General features: G+C 41.3%; 4 protein-coding genes across 6 annotated transcripts in view; 3 read left to right on the top strand and 1 right to left on the bottom strand.

The window, feature by feature from the left end:
• Positions 1-18968, bottom strand: part of LOC112161181 (solute carrier organic anion transporter family member 3A1) — a 60663-nt gene that overhangs the window by 27086 nt on the left and 14609 nt on the right. The window contains exons 1-2 of one of the 3 annotated variants that reach the window (XM_036211359.1): positions 7970-8961; positions 3761-4220 (exon numbers count right to left, since the gene is read on the bottom strand). In XM_036211359.1, coding sequence (XP_036067252.1) covers positions 3761-4220; positions 7970-8128 — 619 coding nt within the window. In that variant the 5' untranslated portion in view covers positions 8129-8961. Of the gene's footprint in view, positions 1-3760; positions 4221-7969; positions 8962-18968 lie in introns of those variants that run through there. The other 2 variants (XM_024296226.2, XM_036211360.1) reach the window with 2 other exon arrangements.
• On the top strand, positions 9982-10897 carry LOC112161186 (high choriolytic enzyme 2). The gene has a single exon (XM_024296232.2). The coding sequence runs from the start codon at positions 10028-10030 to the stop codon at positions 10844-10846; it is 819 nt and encodes a 272-aa protein (XP_024152000.1). The 5' UTR covers positions 9982-10027; the 3' UTR covers positions 10847-10897.
• On the top strand, positions 12956-14184 carry LOC112161182 (high choriolytic enzyme 2). Its single transcript, XM_024296227.2, has one exon. The coding sequence runs from the start codon at positions 12983-12985 to the stop codon at positions 13817-13819; it is 837 nt and encodes a 278-aa protein (XP_024151995.1). The 5' UTR covers positions 12956-12982; the 3' UTR covers positions 13820-14184.
• LOC112161183 (high choriolytic enzyme 2-like) lies at positions 16817-17716 on the top strand. The gene has a single exon (XM_024296228.2). It carries the CDS (start codon positions 16832-16834, stop codon positions 17660-17662), a length of 831 nt encoding a protein of 276 aa, XP_024151996.1. The 5' UTR covers positions 16817-16831; the 3' UTR covers positions 17663-17716.

Below are 18968 nucleotides of genomic sequence, written 5' to 3'. Positions count from 1 at the left end.
TGACCAAGCAGTATTAATCAGACGTCCAACCAATGGTCTAAGTTCTATCATAGGAAATGCCTCTGACAAGTATGTTTTGTTTGTTTGGTTTTTTTTACTTCATTTTATTTTACGACTTTGTGTTCATTTGTACTTGTTTACTTGTTAAACTTGTTGTAAAAAAAAAAAAATCAATAAAAATACTGTTGGAAAAAAAAAAAAAAAAAGTCTCACGATTACGCGTCAATACGCATGTTTTTTAAGCCCGTTTTCAAGCTCTACATACAAAACAAGTAAAAGTTAAACCAGTTGAACTTTGACCAATCAGACTCTGATTTTGTGGTGACATACTGTAGCGTCCTTTTCAATATGTCGCAGTGTCATCTGTATAAAAATTTATCATTAAAAGAGGAGCTAAATATTGCAGTTTGTGCCCAACTGTAATTTTATGACAACTAGTCACAAAGATTAATGAGATTTTCACAGCTTTGATATTTTGCCACTAAGTTCAAGTCAGTTTTATTGTTAAATGGGGTATGTACACATAATATAAGGCACAGAGGAAATTGCATACTTTTCAACTTATGCTGCAAACAGCTAATAATATTAACAAGAATCTAATGTACAAAATGAACAGACAGGAAGTATCTACAAAGAAACACAAAGATTGGACATGGTATGAGGTACTGAGTCATGAGAAGACAATAGTGCAAAAGTTGTTATGAAATAGATTAATGTTTGAGGTTTATTGAGAGTAAAGTGACAACAATGTTAAGAAACTGGGTAGAAGAGTGAGTGGTGGCAGTGTTTGGCTGGGATAATGTTCAGATTAGGGCTGGATATTAATAATAATTTCCAGAAACAATTCAATTCAATTGACTAGAGCCTGGATCGATTCAATTCTGATTTGTTTCTATTCTTTCGATCCTGTTAATTCCATTCAATTTAATTTTGAGTTTACACATTTAGACACATTTGTTTAGAAATACAATAACAACATACTACATGTTTTGAATATATTTATATTAATCGGATACAATTCACATACTGTAAAATGTATTAGTGAAATAATGAGATTGTTAGTATCATCCAGTGTTACATGGATTCTCAAAAGAAGAAGTTCTAACAGAAATGTTCAGATCATTAATATGGTAAACATTGTTCTGCTTCTCCTGAAGGGTGTTTCAGTTTGGCCACTAGGTGGCGATCGCACTATAGAAGTACACTTTTTTCAATAAGAAGAGAGAATTGGCAAAAAATTTGACTAGTTTAAAAAATATTTCCTTAAAATAGTTTGGAAAATTCATGTCTGTGAGTTTATAAAGATGTTCATTTAGTCAGAAATGTATGTTTAGGTCAACCGAGCATTAGCATTAGCCGTCCTATTGGGAAATCCCATTATACGTTAGCATCAAGTTAGCGGACTTTCGCCTTAGGTGCTAAATCGATCTATATTTTTATAGATCGATTATTGGCTGAAAGCTTAAATTGACTTAAACTGATTAATCGATTTTATCAACCCAGCCCTAGTTCAGATGCAGGGGGGAGGTGAAGGATGATTTTTTTTTCATTTTGAGTCTGTAGCAGCGGGGGTGGAGGGTCTTCAAACTGGGTACATGTTCAAGTATTGGGCAGCCATAGTCTGGTATGCTACATGAGCGTTCAAGAACCCACATTCAAGAATGCGCTGAACATGGGTTCAATTGTCATGCGTGTGACGTACGGGGAAGTATTCAATCTAACTACTCAACCGAAATACTTTTTTTTTTTTTTTGAGAAACACAACTTTAAATTTCAACCTTAATGGTTACGTTTTTTTTCCCCGTTTTAATCTTTAAATCTTTAAACCTATTATAGACCTTTTGACATATTGTAACTCTTTACATGATCAATGTGAGTCAGCTGATCCACAGAGAAAAGTGGCTTTGCCCCGTTATGCAACACTTTAAAGCGGCTTTTCACAGATATTCAATAAATTACTAATATAAGGTGCTGCATACTGGCGCCGTGACAATGTGCTGATTCATGTTGATTGTATTGACAAAAAGTTACAGTACAAACTGAACAAATACTGTGAAAACACTATCAATTTTGAAAGGAATAAAACAGTGGTTTTCGCCCTATTTCAAGCTCATCTTGCACACTAAACTGTTTATTAACATTGGGAAGTTTTAATAAAGGGTACTGTTTGGGCACCATCTTATCTGCAACCAGGTTCCTTTTTCTGATCCTAAATCCAGATAAAACCATAAATATCATTATTGACAAAGAAGAACCGACCCAGTCCAACACATGTTCTCATTTACATCACAGCTGAGGAGGTTGTCAAAGTTTTTGGCGCAACCTGACCCCAGGTGGTGGCCAAAAGGCTGCAGCAGCATCTGCGCTTCTCTCCGTGGTTGAGGAGAGTAACTCCTTTGATTGTAAGAAGCCAAGAGGAGTGGAGAGGTCAGGGGAGAATATCAGTGGGACTCTTCTCTCCTCCAGGACATTGTACCAAACCACCAAAAGCATCATCAAACATGCTTCCAGGCCTCACTGTGGTTTGTTCTCCCAACATGCCTGTGGAAAGAGGCTTTGCAGCATTTAGCTTCCTCCCTCAGTCCATCACACTGCTGAACTCCGAACAGTTAAAGTCACGACTGACTGTTTTACTAAATCAACCTGATGTCATTAAACATGTATTTATCATGTTTGATGTTCCCACTTTCATCCACTGCTTGCTTATTGGATTTGTTTTTTGTTGAGGGTTGTTTGTTATTATATAATCTCTGAATCATTTACTAAGTTTTTATTGGACTTGATTGAACTTTTTTTAGTTTTCAACAAACCTTTTCCAAAAAAAAATGAAACAATGTGAGATATGTCAGGAGCAGCATTTTAAACCTGGACAACAGTTCAGGTTGAATCTATAAAAACTGACTCCAGCTTGAAGACTCTGGATGAAGATGTTAAACTTCAAAAACTCTCAAACTAAAATACTAAGAAAAATATAGTTATTATACTTTATACGGAGGCTAATTAGCTGGTTGGTAGTGAGGTGGTCTTAATTTTCTGTTTTTTGTTATTTCTACAAAAATAAAATAAGTAATCCATCTATCAATTAGAAATGTGTCATGTAAGCTTCCTGTTATTAGTAGCTGGCTTAAGCCTTTCCAATCTTTATTTTAAAGAACTTACTTTATTAATGATTTTATTTTGAAAGTGTTGGTAAGCTTCTGTGCCACTGAAGTTTTTAGGACTTTAAGGTGTTTATAATATGCTTTGAGAAATGTTTTTATAATTGCAAAAACATTAGATTGAGGAATTAAATGAGTTGTTTGTACCTAGCTTATTGATAAAATAAGTTTTTATTTTATTTTGTCTTTTATTATTACCTATAAAAATAAATGAAACTGGAAGTAGTGACAAACTTAGTGAGTGTAACTTTATTGACCGGAGCTTTAGCTACAGTATTAACCATTTTTTTATACAGTAACTCTTCAACCGTTTGCGCAACCAATCAACTGATGCGCCAAAAATCGTCTTTTCTTGACGGCTTTGGGTCGAGTTGCATATCAGAGCAAAGTCAATATAAAAATCCGCTTTCATCCATGACAGAATCAACTGATTTTTGTTGATCGCACAAACACTGGAAGAGTTATGGTATGTCAAAGACTGAGTGATATTTAGACGTCTCCAATGGACGACATCTCTGATGAGTTAAATTGTTGGTGGTCATTAGAATCAAGAATGACGTTGGAGAACCAGTCTGTTGCTTTTACGCTTCCACACGACTCACCTATATAAAGCGACGAGTCCTTCTTGTGGACGTGGTCGTCGATGTAGGACACTCCCAGAGGCTGGACGGGTGTGGCTCCAATACCGATTAGAACCTGCGCTCCAATCAGCAGAAGGTACATCATGTTGGTGTTGGCTCGGTTGGCGCAGTTAAACCCAGAGTCTTGATTTTCTGACCTGGTCTTGTTGGAACAAACATCCCGGCCGTCTTCGGCGTGCCACGAGTCCCCATCCTCATATTCGTACTGATGGGTCAGAAACTCTGGCAGAGCTGACAACAGCGCTCCTAACGCCATGACTATCCCGCCGCAGCCGATCAGGCGAGGCCGGTGGGCTTTGGCGCCAAAGTAGCTGACAAACAGGATGAGGGCCAGATTGCCAATTTCAAAGCTGCTAGCAATGACTCCCACATCGGCGCTCTGCAGGTTAAAGCGTCTCTCCAGGGTGGTTAAAACGCTCACCTGGAAAGCAAAGAGGGGAAAGAAAGGGTCAAACGGCGTCCAATTACATCCGTCCAGCTGTTTCAGGGTGTTTGCAGTGACACAAGATTATTCTCTGCTGCTCATCCAGTCGGATTATAATCCTAATCCCCATCCTCTACATGTAAACTAGAATATGCATGAGGGTAATCCGAGCAGAACAAGTTAATTCACACGTTTGATTCCTACAGGCTAGATAGTGATCGTTCACAGGGGAGTAGAGAGGTCTGAGGTCACATTATAAACACACACACATCCTAATCTACATTCAAATTCACAGTATTTAATCTACTAAGAGTTTGAATTATTAAGTACGAAAATAATTCATGTTATTTTCAATTATTAGGACTTAAGCTCTATAATATCATGAAAACTGAAACAATGGGACCACATAATCAGACCTCTACATTAGAAACACAATATAATCCATCTACATTTGCATAGTTAGAGCCTTAAAGATGCATTATTGAACCAAAGAATCCCAACATTTTAAAAGTGGTCGTCATGTTAGGATTGTATCAAACATGACGGAAATGTGAACCAGGGATTCAACAAGAGAACATAAAAGACCCACTCTGTTGAAAATAGTGTTTTCAAAATGTTTTTGTGGCAATTTTCTCATGAAGGAGGACAAATTAAGATATGTCTTTTTTCATATTATGGTAAACCAGGAGTAGATGAAAAAATACAGTTGTAAAAGGCTATTATCTGAGATGTAGGGTGACTAAGAATTCTTCCCCTACCCCAGCAATTGTAGGGGCATTTGTAGGGGTAGTGGGTAGCTGTTTTTTTAAGAGTAACAGTAGGGACTTCAAACTGTGTATCCCTCCGCCGCGAGGGTGTTCCACGTTGTACTGTTTGTGCTAGTGCGACTTCTTTAAGTTATAAAACTGAGGTTTTGTGTTTTGCGAGCACTGACAGCTACGCGCTAACATAGATGACTGGCAAACAATAACGACATCATCAAGGGGTTGTGTCGTCAGAATTTGAAGACTCTATTTTCCATAACTCTCCGACTGGACCGCTAAATGTAGGGGTAGGGGAAGAATTCGCATTCAACCTTAGAAACCAGAAAGTCTCCCTGCTGCGCTCCATTCTGATGTAGACAAATAGATCCACTAACGTCTTCATTTTCCTCGTCTGGGCTGCTATCTGCTTTAAAACTGTACAGTTGGACAGCTCCGATACTGCTCGCTGTTTGTGAGGGTCTGGATGATGGGATATCAGAGGCAAATTTCTAATTAACTCCTGCAGCTCTGCAGAAACTATGACAGATATTTCTTTATTTTGGCTAAAAAAAGCATAATTCTAATTAAGAGACCACTGGGAACAATTTGACAATAGATCAAAATATGATTATAGTGAGACTTTAACCTTGACTGAAGAACTTCTTTCTAACTTAAATGGAGGACAAACATAACAAAAACAATAAAATATTGAATTTAGATAAATATATTTATGAAAATATATGTGTTATATGAAAGAATACACAAAAAAGAACCAATTTCATAAACTATGATCATCAATGACCCTGTTCTGGGATGTCCTCTAGAATCTGGTGAGTGAGAACAGAATGTAACAGAAACTGTGATCCATCATGGACAATCATCATCATCATCATTCTCTGCATTAGCTCCTTAAGTCACCTCCCTGCAAGAAGGATCACTTTCACAGACCTTTATTCCCAATTCTGCAACACCTCATAGACGCTTCACAGTAAATATTGTTATTAATTGTATTTTTTTGCGTTATTTATTGTCTACTGTATATAGTGTTTTTAGTGGAGCTATAGTAACAAGGTAATTTCCTCTTTATGGGATTAATATAGTTTTATTTTATTCTATTCTAAAATGATTTTGACCGTTTTAACTGAGGGCTTAATCAAAGACCAATGATTATTGTTTTTAATTAAGTTTTTATTAAGTGAACAGAAATAGAAAAGCGAAAAAAATGTATTTTTCACTTATATGGGTTTACTTGTTAAGCATTTTTCAACCTTGCTTCAAACTATAGGTTTTTGAGATTGTATTTTTAAAATATCTTACTTTTATCATTTTTCTGTGTTAAATGCAGATAATTATTGAAACAATAAGGGTTTATGTCTCTTTTTTACTTGAATCTTTTGTTTTAAAAGTCTTTAAAAACAGATTTGTCTACATATGGACAAAACTGACAGACTGTTACTGCATTTATGAGGGAAGTGTATGGAGCTACATTGGAGCCAATATTATTTGAAACCCAAATAAAACAAATTGCAAAAAAAATATTGGAGTTTGGCCCAAAAAATAAAATAAAATGTCTGAAACTAGTTTTTCAGAGTCAGTTATTTATTTATTTTTTTTTCGTTTTCAAATCTAAAATTTACAGTTTCAAAACTTTTGGCCCCGTTGCGGCACGTTGGGGCGGGGCTAACCTGAAGCACCTATGAAAATCGATATCGGTGGTAACTTTAGTCCTGGTGCATTCACTGACTCTGACAACTTGGGTATTATGGTCAGAAAATATCTGTATTGTGTGTACTATCGTAGTCAAGTTGTCCTAAGACGGTTGTAAAAAGCAGAGTTTTATTGCGTACAAACCACACGTCGAAAACGCTATTTTAGCCTGTTAAAAATGCCATCTTATTCTGTTACATGCAGGCATCGAAAACGTCCTTATGCACATAATTATCACAGTTCTCAGAGTCAGTGAATGCCCCAGGACTGAAGTTACCCTCCACATCAGTTTTGATTGGTCGTTCGAGTTAGCCCCGCCCCAACGTACCACAATGGGGTCAAAATTATGAAAATGAATTTTTCAAATTTGAAAACAAAAAACAAAAAAGATTTGAAACAAAAAAAGTTTTTAAATTGAAATTTTTGAGTTTTGAAACGTAAAAAACAGAACATTTGAAGGTGAAAATAATTACGTTTATTTTAGAAAAGCAAAAACTTTCGGACATTTAAAAAATGATTTTGGCCAAACAACAATATTTTTTTTCAATTTGTTTTATTGGGGTTTCAAATATTGGCCCCCAATTTAGCTCCATAGAATGGTGCATCTGCTCATGTTTTGGATGACTTTCTCCTAAATGCACTGTAGACTTCTTTGCTGCAGTTGGAACCACAAAGATCCTCCACTGATGGAGCACGGCTGCAGGCAGAAAAAAAAAATCCAACAAAGAGGAGGAGACAGAGGAGGAAGATGTGGTCTGACAGACCCGAGCAGAAATGAGTGGTCACCAAAGTGAAGAAGAGGCAGCGATGAAGATGTATGACAGCAGCAGCATCAGGAGATGAAGAGGAGAAGCTCTAGAAGATGAAGCTCGGATTTTTCTGATATTTATAGGAAACTAAAAATATCTCGGAGGAGCTTTGATCAGGAGATCAGATCAGGATTCAGCCTGACTGGTGTCTGTGTTGTGCTGCCCTTCATCTGATGATGCTGTGCCCCCTCACGTCACATCCAATGAGCCGCTGCTGATGGAAAATAGAAGCCCGTCCTTCTGTTGTGGTGGTCGCGTCATCTCTGGGGCCTGACTGCTGCATTATTTACTGTAACGGAGCCGGTAGATTGTGGGGGGGCTCGAACCTGCCCCCCCACAGCGCCTGATGGCGCAGCGGCCTCGTGGAGGCTGCGCGTCTCGCGTGACTGGAGATGATTCTCTAATAACGCAAACACGAGCGCGAGCCTCGTCAGCTGAGGAACCACGCGCGCGCGCGCACGTTTGGTGCCGAAAGCAAAGAACTCACCAGGTACGCGCCCACGGTGCCCTGCGCCAACATGAGCGCGCATTCCGACACCAGGAAGATCTTAATGTTGGAAAAACACGAGGTCTTCTTCTCGCTGTCATCCTGCTCCGGGTCGTCGGTGCTGCTCCGCTCCGCGCAGATCTGGCTTTTAACCTGCATCCTTCCGCTCAGGGTCCGCAGGGGCCGGGCGGCGTGAAACAGGACGGGTCTGGACCGGGTTGGAACATCTGGTTCCGACGGGAACGAGCAGAACTGCGGAGGAAAACGGTGACTCTCCAGCCCCGTGCCCGCAGGTGGTGGTGTCTGCGGCGCGGTCCGTCACGGAGCGCGGCGGGCTTGGCTGCTCAGCGCGCGCGGGCTTCCGGCTCGGATGGTGATGCTCTCCACGCAGCCTGGTTCCGAGATGCAGCTTGGCTCCTCCCCCCCGCGAATCTCATCATGTCATCTTCACACTCTCAGCTCCTCTTCCTCTCTTTCAACGTGATGCTCCTCCACCCGCGCAGGCTGTCGGTCCACAGCTCCGAGCCAAGAGCCTTCCGAACCCCCACCAACAAACCCATCTGACCTACAGCAATGTCGTTTATGCGGAAGAAAGCGGTTGATGCGCTCCCTTTACAGAGGACGCTCAGAGAACTGTCACTTGAAGACTAAAGGCCTAAGACAGTCAAATACAAATTCCTGATTCTTTGTATTATTTTTGTGCGTAAAAACGACAAAGCAAATGTCAATATCAAAGAGACACAACAGCAGTTCAGAAAAGCAGTTTAAGGTGCTTATTTCTAGAAACTATAAGAATTGTTTTTTTCAAATTAAAACCTCTCCAACTATCACACATTTGATTTTCTATTAAAATATATTCAATTTACTAGAATCATTAGGAGCCTGCAGATTCCCTTATTTATAGCAGTTATTTAGAAAATAAAGCAGCTTATTATGGCACAACCGCCATCATTGACTTTTCAAATTGTGCTCTAGTTTGAAGCAGATGACACAGAAAAACCACAAGAATGTCCAACACTTTTGAACTGATTTCTAAAAGACTGTTCTTAAAAGATCCATTCTGATGAAAACTGTGTTTTTAAGGTGTTCATGTGTTTCTGAGGATATATAAAGAAAATTTAGATTAAACTTACATCTATGAGTATTCAAATAATTAAAAATCAAAAGCAGATGAAAAAATACTGTTTGAAAAAGAACGTATTTGTGATGTAGAAAATATGCTGGGCGAACCACAAACTCCCCGCTCTGCTCCATTCTGATGCATCCATTAGTACAAAGGCCCAATCCGAACTCTTCCCTTCCCCTTCATTTTGCCCTTCAAAGGGAGCTATGAAAAAATTGTGTCTCCTATTTCGGACGTCACTTTCGTTGATGATGGCGCCAATAATCGCCAGCCCCCTAGCTTTAGCGCGGAGCTTCTCGCACTTGAGCAGTGGTTTTAAAACTTTAAAAGGTCATACTACAACAAAAAGTCTTTAATTACATTTAAATGTAAAACATCTGTGGTTCAGAGTGTACCCCTTTGAAGAAAAGCGTTTCTGGCAATGCCAATAAACCTAGCGCGGTAGGACTTTATGTCCCTTCGTTTGGAGGATCGGATTTGAAAAATACATTTATTGGACACACAATCACTGAAATGGAGGGGAAGGGAGAAGGGAAGAATTCAGATTGGGCCAAATAGAACCACGTACATATGTACGTACGTGTGAATGTGTGTGTGGATATATATATATAAATATCGGCATAAGCTTTACTTTTATCTATCTATCTATGGTAGTTGACCAATGGGTTAAAACATTTTAAAACATTTTACAAAAAATAAAATCCACTTTCTGTTTACCTAACAGCTAAGTGCTAAGTAAGTACAATAAAGACTATTGGTAAAGTAGGTTTGTCTGTGGAGTCCTCCCTCCAGAGGCTTACTTTGGACAAACAATGTGGACCCCAGCCCATAATCTTTGTGCAGACACACCTCCACAGGTGAGTATAAAGAAGCTGGACTGAACTGAGGCAGTCATCAAGCTTTAGGGAGTCAGCTCTGCAGCCTCCACATCCACCATGGCTCCCTCTGCCTGCCTGCTCTTACTGCTCCTGCTCGGCATCGCTCAGGCGCTGCCCGTCGAAGAGAAAGAAGGCCATAAAGAAGGCGGCGAAGAAGGTGGTGAAGAGGGTGATGAAGATGAGGATATAGACTTCACCACCAAGATCCTCACCAGCAACAACAACACTGACAAGTTCCTGCTAGAAGGAGACCTGGTGGCTCCTACAAACAGGAATGCCATGAAGTGTTGGTCCAACAGCTGTTTCTGGAGGAAAGCCTCCAACGGTTTGGTGATGATCCCTTACGTCATTGGCCGGGAGTACACCCCAAGGGAAGTGGGCACCATTGAAGGCGCCATGAGGGCATTTAGTGGCAGAACCTGCATCCGCTTTGTCCGCCGCACCAATGAGTACGACTTCATCAGCGTTGTCAGCAGAAACGGATGCTACTCTGAGCTGGGCAGAAAGGGAGGACAACAGGAGCTGTCTCTCAACAAGGGAGGCTGCATGTATGGTGGCATCGTCCAACACGAGCTCAACCACGCTCTGGGCTTCCAGCATGAGCAGACCAGGAGCGACCGAGACGGCTACGTCCGGATCAACTGGCAGAACATCATCCCAGCTAGTGCCTACAACTTCAACAAGCACGACACCAACAACCTGAACACCCCCTACGACTACTCCTCCATCATGCACTATGGAAGAGATGCCTTCTCCATTGCCTATGGGCGGGATAGCATCACCCCCATCCCTAATCCCAATGTCCCCATCGGCCAGAGGAATGGCATGTCCCGCTGGGACATCACCAGAATCAACGTCCTTTACAACTGTCGTTAAACATGTTTTTGTCTAATAATCTGAAAAAGTAGAAATAAAGTAGATGCAAAGCAACTTCTGTGGTCTGTTTTCTTTTCTCTCTGGGCTTAAAGAAAGTGGGTTGTAAGGTATCATTGTGGTTAACACTACGGCTTCTCAGTCCTGGTTTTTGTCCAAGCTGGGACTTTTCTGTATGGAGTCTAAAATATCTCACTAAAATGAGTACACACGTCACGTTTCTGCAGATATTCATTTACATCTTTTTATGGGACAACACTGCAGAAACACGCAGTGTTGATCTTAGAGATGCGTTAGATGTTTTCAACATACTGGAGCACTGCCTGCAGCCCAATATTCGGAGGGAGGAAGTCGTGCTCTGCTTCACAGTACATGTTAGCATTCATGATTCCCTCAATTAACTGTAGCCCCCCCAATGCTGGCAGACCTGATGCAGCCCCAGCCCATGACCCTCCCGCTACCATCCTTGAATGTTGGCAATATACAGTAGTCTTTGTACTCAACTGATTGACGTCACACACGCCATCTGAACCAAATAGGTTTATCTCTTTGTCTCATCAAACCACAGAACATGGTTCCGGTAATCCATGTCCATTCATAGTCTGCTTGTTTTCAAAAAACTATTTGCAGGTTTCTTGTGCATCTTCTTTAGTAAAGGCTTTCCTGTGGACCAACAGCCGTGCAGACCAAATTGATCCAATATGTAGCATTTTGTCTGCACCCCCATTTTTTCAACCCCTGCAGCAATGCTTAACCTACTCTTACGCCTATGTTTCAAAGACCATCTTTGAATGTGACGCTGAGAACGTGCGCTCAACTTGATTAGCTGACCATGGAGAAGCCTGTTCTGAGTCAAACCTTTGGTTTTAAACTGACAGACAATCTTGACCATCATGCTGCAGGAGTTTCATGATTTTGGCTGTTTAGTTTAATGTTCTTCCAATGCATGTAAGGGTTTTCTCTGGACACTTTGGCTTCCTCCCACAGTCTAAGAACATGCTTTATGAGATCATTGGTGGCTCATAGTGGTCCCTTTTAAAATGGTTGTCCATCTGAGAGGCCCTGTGATGGACTGTAAACTGTCCAGTGTTATGAGCCTCCATCCAACTGTAGCAGGGTAGGCTCTAGCTTCTCTGTGACAGAAAATGGTTAGAAAAGGGATGAAAATGTAAGATGTAAGAAATGTAAGAAACATAAATTTCAAAAAACATCAAAATGTCTTCATTGTCATTCAGCTTTTGTACAGTGAGTCTATGAGAAAAGGTTAAATTAATCACTGTCAAAATATAGAAGTGTATCCCGTATTGTCAAAGAGACACTTCCACGATTTAGCTGCATTCAAATGAAAAGATGTTTCACCATGTTGGGGACTTCTTCTGGAAAGCAGTTGGCTTATCCCTGAACTTAGAGCAGTGTTATGTTCCCAACCAAGAGGAAGGGAAAAGAATGTGTAACATAAAGAATTGAAATTCCCAATTGTGATTGGGGTCTTCAAACCAGCATAAAATGACCTGTTAGGTACAGAGCAAAAATAGCAGTCAATTTACAACAAAAAAACTTCACCATAAACATCCACAAGTAAGCAAAAGTTTAAAGTATGTAACACAGTCCTCTGACATTAACAGGTGCCTCAGCTGAGGCCTGCAACAAAGTGGAGGTGAGCTTTGGGTTCAGACACAGTGCCTGTTGTCTATGGTCAAGTTAACTAGCATCGTGAGTGTCAAGTGCAGGAGGCAGGTCCATGCACACTTTAAGCTCTCAGCTGAGTCCTCATCCACCCCAGCAATCCGAACGCATATAGACATATAGATGCACTATGGCCCTAATAGATACGCAGTCACAGATGCACTCAAGACCTATCTGAACTCCTACCTCATCTTGTCAGCATTCATACCTCCAACTTCCATTTGACCAAAAACAAGGAAAACAAACCTTTGTGTTTAAAGTACATTGAACTGTTGGTAAAGTAGGTTTGCCTGTGGAGTCCTCCCTCCAGAGGCTTACTTTGGACAAACAATGTAGACCCCAGCCCATAATCTTGCTGCAGACACACCTCCACAGGTGAGTATAAAGAGGCTGGACTGACCTGAAGCAGACATCAAGCTTTAGGGAGTCAGCTCTGCAGCCTCCTCATCCACCATGAACATGGCTCCCTCTGCCTGCCTGCTCTTACTGCTCCTGCTCGGCATCGCTCAGGCACTTCCCGTCCAAGAGAAGGAAGGCCATGAAGAAGGCGGCGAAGAAGGCCAGGAAGAAGGTGGTGAAGAGGGTGATGAAGATGAGGATATAGACTTCACCACCAAGATCCTCACCAGCAACAACAACACTGACAAGTTCCTGCTAGAAGGAGACCTGGTGGCTCCTACAAACAGGAATGCCATGAAGTGTTGGTCCAACAGCTGTTTCTGGAGGAAAGCCTCCAACGGTTTGGTGATGATCCCTTACGTCATTGGCCGGGAGTACACCCCAAGGGAAGTGGGCACCATCGAAGGCGCCATGAGGGCATTTAGTGGCAGAACCTGCATCCGCTTTGTCCGGCGCACCAATGAGTACGACTTCATCAGCGTTGTCAGCAGAAACGGATGCTACTCTGAGCTGGGCAGAAAGGGAGGACAACAGGAGTTGTCTCTCAACAAGGGAGGCTGCATGTATGGTGGCATCGTCCAACACGAGCTCAACCACGCTCTGGGCTTCCAGCATGAGCAGACCAGGAGCGACCGAGATGGCTACGTCCGAATCAACTGGCAGAACATCATCCCAGCTAGTGCCTACAACTTCAACAAGCACGACACCAACAACCTGAACACCCCCTACGACTACTCCTCCATCATGCACTATGGAAGAGATGCCTTCTCCATTGGTTATGGGAGGGATACCATCACCCCCATCCCCAATCCCAACGTCCCCATCGGCCAGAGGAATGGCATGTCCCGCTGGGACATCACCAGAATCAACATCCTTTACAACTGCCGTTAAAAGTGTTTATGTCTGATCATCAGTGTCTTAAATAGTAGAAATAAAGTAGATGCAAAGCAACTTTTTTAGTCTGTCTGTTTTTCTCTTTTGGCTAAATGACAGAAGCTGTACGGTGGCATTGTGGCTAGCACTTCGGCCTCACAGCCCTGGTTTGAATCTTAGCTGGGTGTTTTTTGTTGAGTTTGTTTGTTGTCTCAAAATGGATGCACACTTACTGAAAATACATTCAAAATACATTGAAATCTTTTTTCTTGTCATTTAACTCTAATTTACTAATGTTAAAAGAAAACCTTCCCAGCATTAGAGGCTCTCAGCCCGTATCTGTTTGCTTAGCTGTTGGACAAGACAAATTAAAAAAAAAAAAAGTTAAAAGAAAAGGTTGGTTTTATTCACCACAAAATGAACCCATTAGCCATCACCATTCTGTCTGTGAATTCCCACCCTACCAGAGGCAGATACACAATATGCACATACGTCTTTGAAAGAAATTTGGATGTTTGTTTTAATGGCCCAAACGCAGACATGGCCAGTTCTAGGATGATGTCATGAAATGGGCAGCACCCTCAAAGAACAAAAGGTGGTGCCTCAGAAAAAGGCATCTTACTTCCGGGTAAAAAGAGTTCACCAAAATAACTCATATTTCTTAAATATTTTGCTTTTTTAATGTGCCAAAGGTATGTGATCAGTAAGGGTGTAACAATACTTATAGAATCAGTTAAAAGCTGATAGAAACTTGTTAACATGTTCACCGTTGCAGAAAATGTAAAAATCGATTTGTGCTTGTGCTTAAATTTAGAAATGCAGAACTAATACCATATCTCCATGCAGGCTAGCTGTTAGAGTGTGCGTTCCTGTGAGCTTGTGCGCACGTACCTCTGTGTGCGTTATGGATGGGCTGGCGTGCTCTTCAATTGCGCTCCCCTCTTGGGAAATTCCCGGAGCTTTCGCACCACCTTCCAAAGGAAAAGTTTCATACAAGTGTCTTGAGTAGTCTGAGTTTGTGACGAAACTGAGGGATAACGTGACTGAAAAAAAAAAAATCTGCGAAAATATGAAACCATGAATAAAGAAATGCAAATACGCGGGGAACAACTAAACATCATGTGGTGTGACACGCTTTCCCCAAATGTCATTACGTATTGTGTTTCTGGGCTACTAGTTTATTGCAGCGCAAAAACCCCAGAAGCATGGCAGTGAAAGAAACAAACTTTGAGGTAGAGAGGGTTTCTTCTCATTTAAAGTCAGCAGTACAAAATAAGTACATGGGACACAGTCATTTTATAGAGTTTGGGACAGTTAATTTTTTAAGGAAAACATTTCAAAGAAGTTCTTTTTTTACTTATTAGTATTCTAATGCAGGATTGTTTTATTTCCAGTTACACTGTATCACAGTAGGTTCTGAGATAATGTGCAAGAAAAGTTAGATTTGTTAAAACATAAACAGTGATGTTGAAATAAATAACACACCTCTTCGTTACAAAGTATTTATGATCATTCCAATATTTTGCATATTTGTTTATTTGAATTTAATCTTTTCTGTTACAAGGGAAACGGACAGTTTGATGTAAGGAGCAAAAAGAAAACATACCTGGCCTTAAAATAGCTTTAATTGTGTTGAGGGAAAAAAAATGAAAAAAATTGAAATCATGACTTTAAAACTTTGAATCAAACTGAATCGTGGGTTGATTGCATCATTACATTCCAAGTGATCATATATATGGATATAGTTTACTCTGAAAGGCATAAGAAAATCCTAAAATAGGTCCTTTGAGGGCAGTAGAATTACCTGTTTGATGCAGAACAAAAAGAGCAGTCAGATGTTTAACAAATAAGTTAAAAGTCAATTCACAAACAACCACTATAATCATCCGCAAGTAAGCAAAAGTCTAAAATACGTAACACAGTATATGGACGAGAGTTCTGGGATCAGACACAGTGGCCAGGCTGATCACCAGTTGGAGGAACAAAAGCTGCCCCCTTTGCTGACCAATGAGCAACACATTCTCATTCCTAAGTCAACACATTCTGATACATGGTTAAGGACCCCTCCGAGTCAAAAACTGGTGTTTTGGGTGTCCCCAACTCGTTGTTTTTTGACGTGATGAGTGTTCCAATTAAATCAAGGCTCTCCAACCTCCAGGCTGCAAACCGGTACCAGTCCAGTACCAGGACGTGGACTGTATCAATACCCTAACCATAACTCAGAACTAGATGCAAATTGGTACCAGAGCTGGATCAGTACCGGTCCCGGACGCAGACCGGGCTAGGGTTAGGGTACCACATCCAACAAAACAACCGACCACCAGTTTTAATTGGAACGACCAGTACGTCAAAAAATGACTACTTGGGACACCTAAAATGTCAAAAATTGACGCAGAGTGGTCCTTAACCATGCGTCAATATGTGACGACTTGGCAATGCGATTGTGTAGCAATGACAGGTCTTTTAACCAGTTTTTGACCTGTTGTCTTTGATCAAGTTAACTAGCATCATCAGCATCAGGTGCAGGAGGCAGGTCTGTGCACTGTTGTAATTCCCAGCGGAGTCACTAACAGAGAGTCTCCATTCACCCCAGCAATCCAAACACATATAGACACATGCACAGGCAGACACATAGAGTTCCTGACACACTAGGGCCCTAACAGACACGTAGTCACAGATTCACTCAACAACTATTTGAACTCCTTCCTATTGACATCATCACTCATTTTCAGTTGTGAGCAATTGTGTTATTCCTTTCATGACTAATTTAGATACATTTTACCCCAAAAAATTAAATTAAATAAAAACTTTGTATTTACTAAGGAACTAAGTAAGTACAATTAAGAGTGTTGGTAAAGTAGGTTTGTCTGTGGAGTCCTCCCTCCAGAGGCTTACTTTGGACAAACAGTGTAGACCCCAGCCCATAATCTTGCTGCAGACACACCTCCACAGGTGAGTATAAAGAGGCTGGACTGAACTGAGGCAGACATCAAGCTTTGAGGAGTCAGCTCTGCAGCCTCCACATCCACCATGGCTCCCTCTGCCTGCCTGCTCTTATTGCTCTTGCTCGGCATCGCTCAGGCGCTGCCTGTCGAAGAGAAAGAAGGCCAAGAAGAAGGTGGCGCAGAAGGCCAGGAAGAAGGCAGTGAAGAGGGTGATGAAGATGAGGATGTAGACTTCACCACCAAGATCCTCACCAGCAACAACAACACTGACAAGTTCCTGCTAGAAGGAGACCTGGTGGCTCCTACAAGCAGGAATGCCATGAAGTGTTGGTCCAACAGCTGTTTCTGGAGGAAAGCCTCCAACGGTTTGGTGATGATCCCTTACGTCATTGGTCGGGAGTACACCCCAAGGGAAGTGGCCACCATTGAAGGTGCCATGAGGGCATTTAGTGGCAGAACCTGCATCCGCTTTGTCCGGCGCACCAATGAGTACGACTTCATCAGCGTTGTCAGCAGAAACGGATGCTACTCTGAGCTAGGAAGAAAGGGAGGACAACAGGAGCTGTCTCTCAACAAGAGAGGTTGCATGTATGGCGGCATCGTCCAACACGAGCTCAACCACGCTCTGGGCTTCCAGCATGAGCAGACCAGGAGCGACCGAGATGGCTACGTCCGGATCAACTGGCAGAACATCATCCCAGCTAGTGCCTACAACTTCAACAAGCACGACACCAACAACCTGAACACCCCCTACGACTACTCCTCCATCATGCACTATGGAAGAGATGCCTTCTCCATTGCCTATGGGCGGGATAGCATCACCCCCATCCCTAATCCCAATGTCCCCATCGGCCAGAGGAATGGCATGTCCCGCTGGGACATCACCAGAATCAACGTCCTTTACAACTGTCGTTAAACATGTTTTTGTCTAATCATCGATGTCTGAAATTGTAGAAATAAAGTAGATACAAAGCAACTTTTTTGGTCTGTTTGTTTCTCTCTTTGGGCTTAATGGAAGAAGCTGCACAGTGGGGTAGCGATTAGCACTTTGGCCTCACAGCCCTGGCTTGATTCTTGTTTCGGCCCTTTTTTTTTAATGGATTTTGGTTGTTCTCCCACTGCATGCAATGGTTTTCTTCTGGGCCTTTCACCTCCTTGCACAGTTAAAAAAACATGCTTAATATGAAAATTGGTGCCTCCAAATTGTCCCTTATAATATGGCTGTCTGTTTCTGAGTGACTCTGCAGAAAGCCCAGTTTACTGTTCCTTCAGCTGACCATAGCTTGGTATGCTCCCCTATCCCCTCTGACCCAGAATAGGACAAGGGGGTTTAGAAAATTGATAAACGCTTACTAAGAGTACTTATCAAAATACATTAAAATAGTGGTGTAATGGATCACAAAACTAACGGTTCGGATTGTGTCAAGGTTTTGGGTAACGGTTCGGATCTTATTTCGGATCATTAAAAAGTACAAAAAAGTACAAAAAACAGCAAAAAACAATAAGATAGAAGTGGAATTAATTTTTGGAAACGCTTCAAAACATGTATGTAATAAAACATTTAAAGTACTTCATACACACAATAGGCTCTTTATATATGTAAAATCAAAACATTTGTCCATTGAGGCCTATGTATTAGAACACAAACAAAATGCTTAAACATGTAGTTTGTGATCACATTTACATGTCTTGGGAGACCAAATCTACAAAAACTGAGAGAAAAGAATGCTTAAAAATAGTGTTGAAAATACCAAATGTATCTGGAGTACCCCTTAAAATACAAATGTTCTCGTCCCACCCCCCCAATGTCCAAATTAAATCATAAATAAAACAGTGAAAATTAAACTTAAAATTATTTTTTGTTATTGTACTATTGAAACTAACTGTGGGAATTTTTCAATATTTAAAATAATAATTGTTATCTGTAAAACATGGCGCTGCCGTGCCCGCTTTTCCTCGCAATTTATGATCCTTTTGGCTTGCCATACTATCGTCCCCTGACAACACAGGCAAGTCCCAGTTGCGGAGCAACGGCTTTCTCCTGTGCGGAACAGTTGCTGCTCTTAACTGGGAGATTTTCTAAATCCAGAAAATGGAAAGGTGTACCGATGCTTTTATTACGCTCTTAGAATTAAATAAACTGATATCTATTGATCCTTGTCCTACATTATGAAGTCGAGAAATGTTTTTGACGGAAGCTCCTCCCAGACGCAGGGGGGAGC

Source organism: Oryzias melastigma, linkage group LG3 (genome assembly GCF_002922805.2).
Source record: "Oryzias melastigma strain HK-1 linkage group LG3, ASM292280v2, whole genome shotgun sequence".
In the NCBI taxonomy this organism is placed as follows: Eukaryota; Metazoa; Chordata; class Actinopteri; order Beloniformes; family Adrianichthyidae; genus Oryzias; species Oryzias melastigma.
The sequence above is the reverse complement of the archived record's forward strand: the minus strand, read 5'-3'. Positions and strand labels throughout refer to the sequence as shown.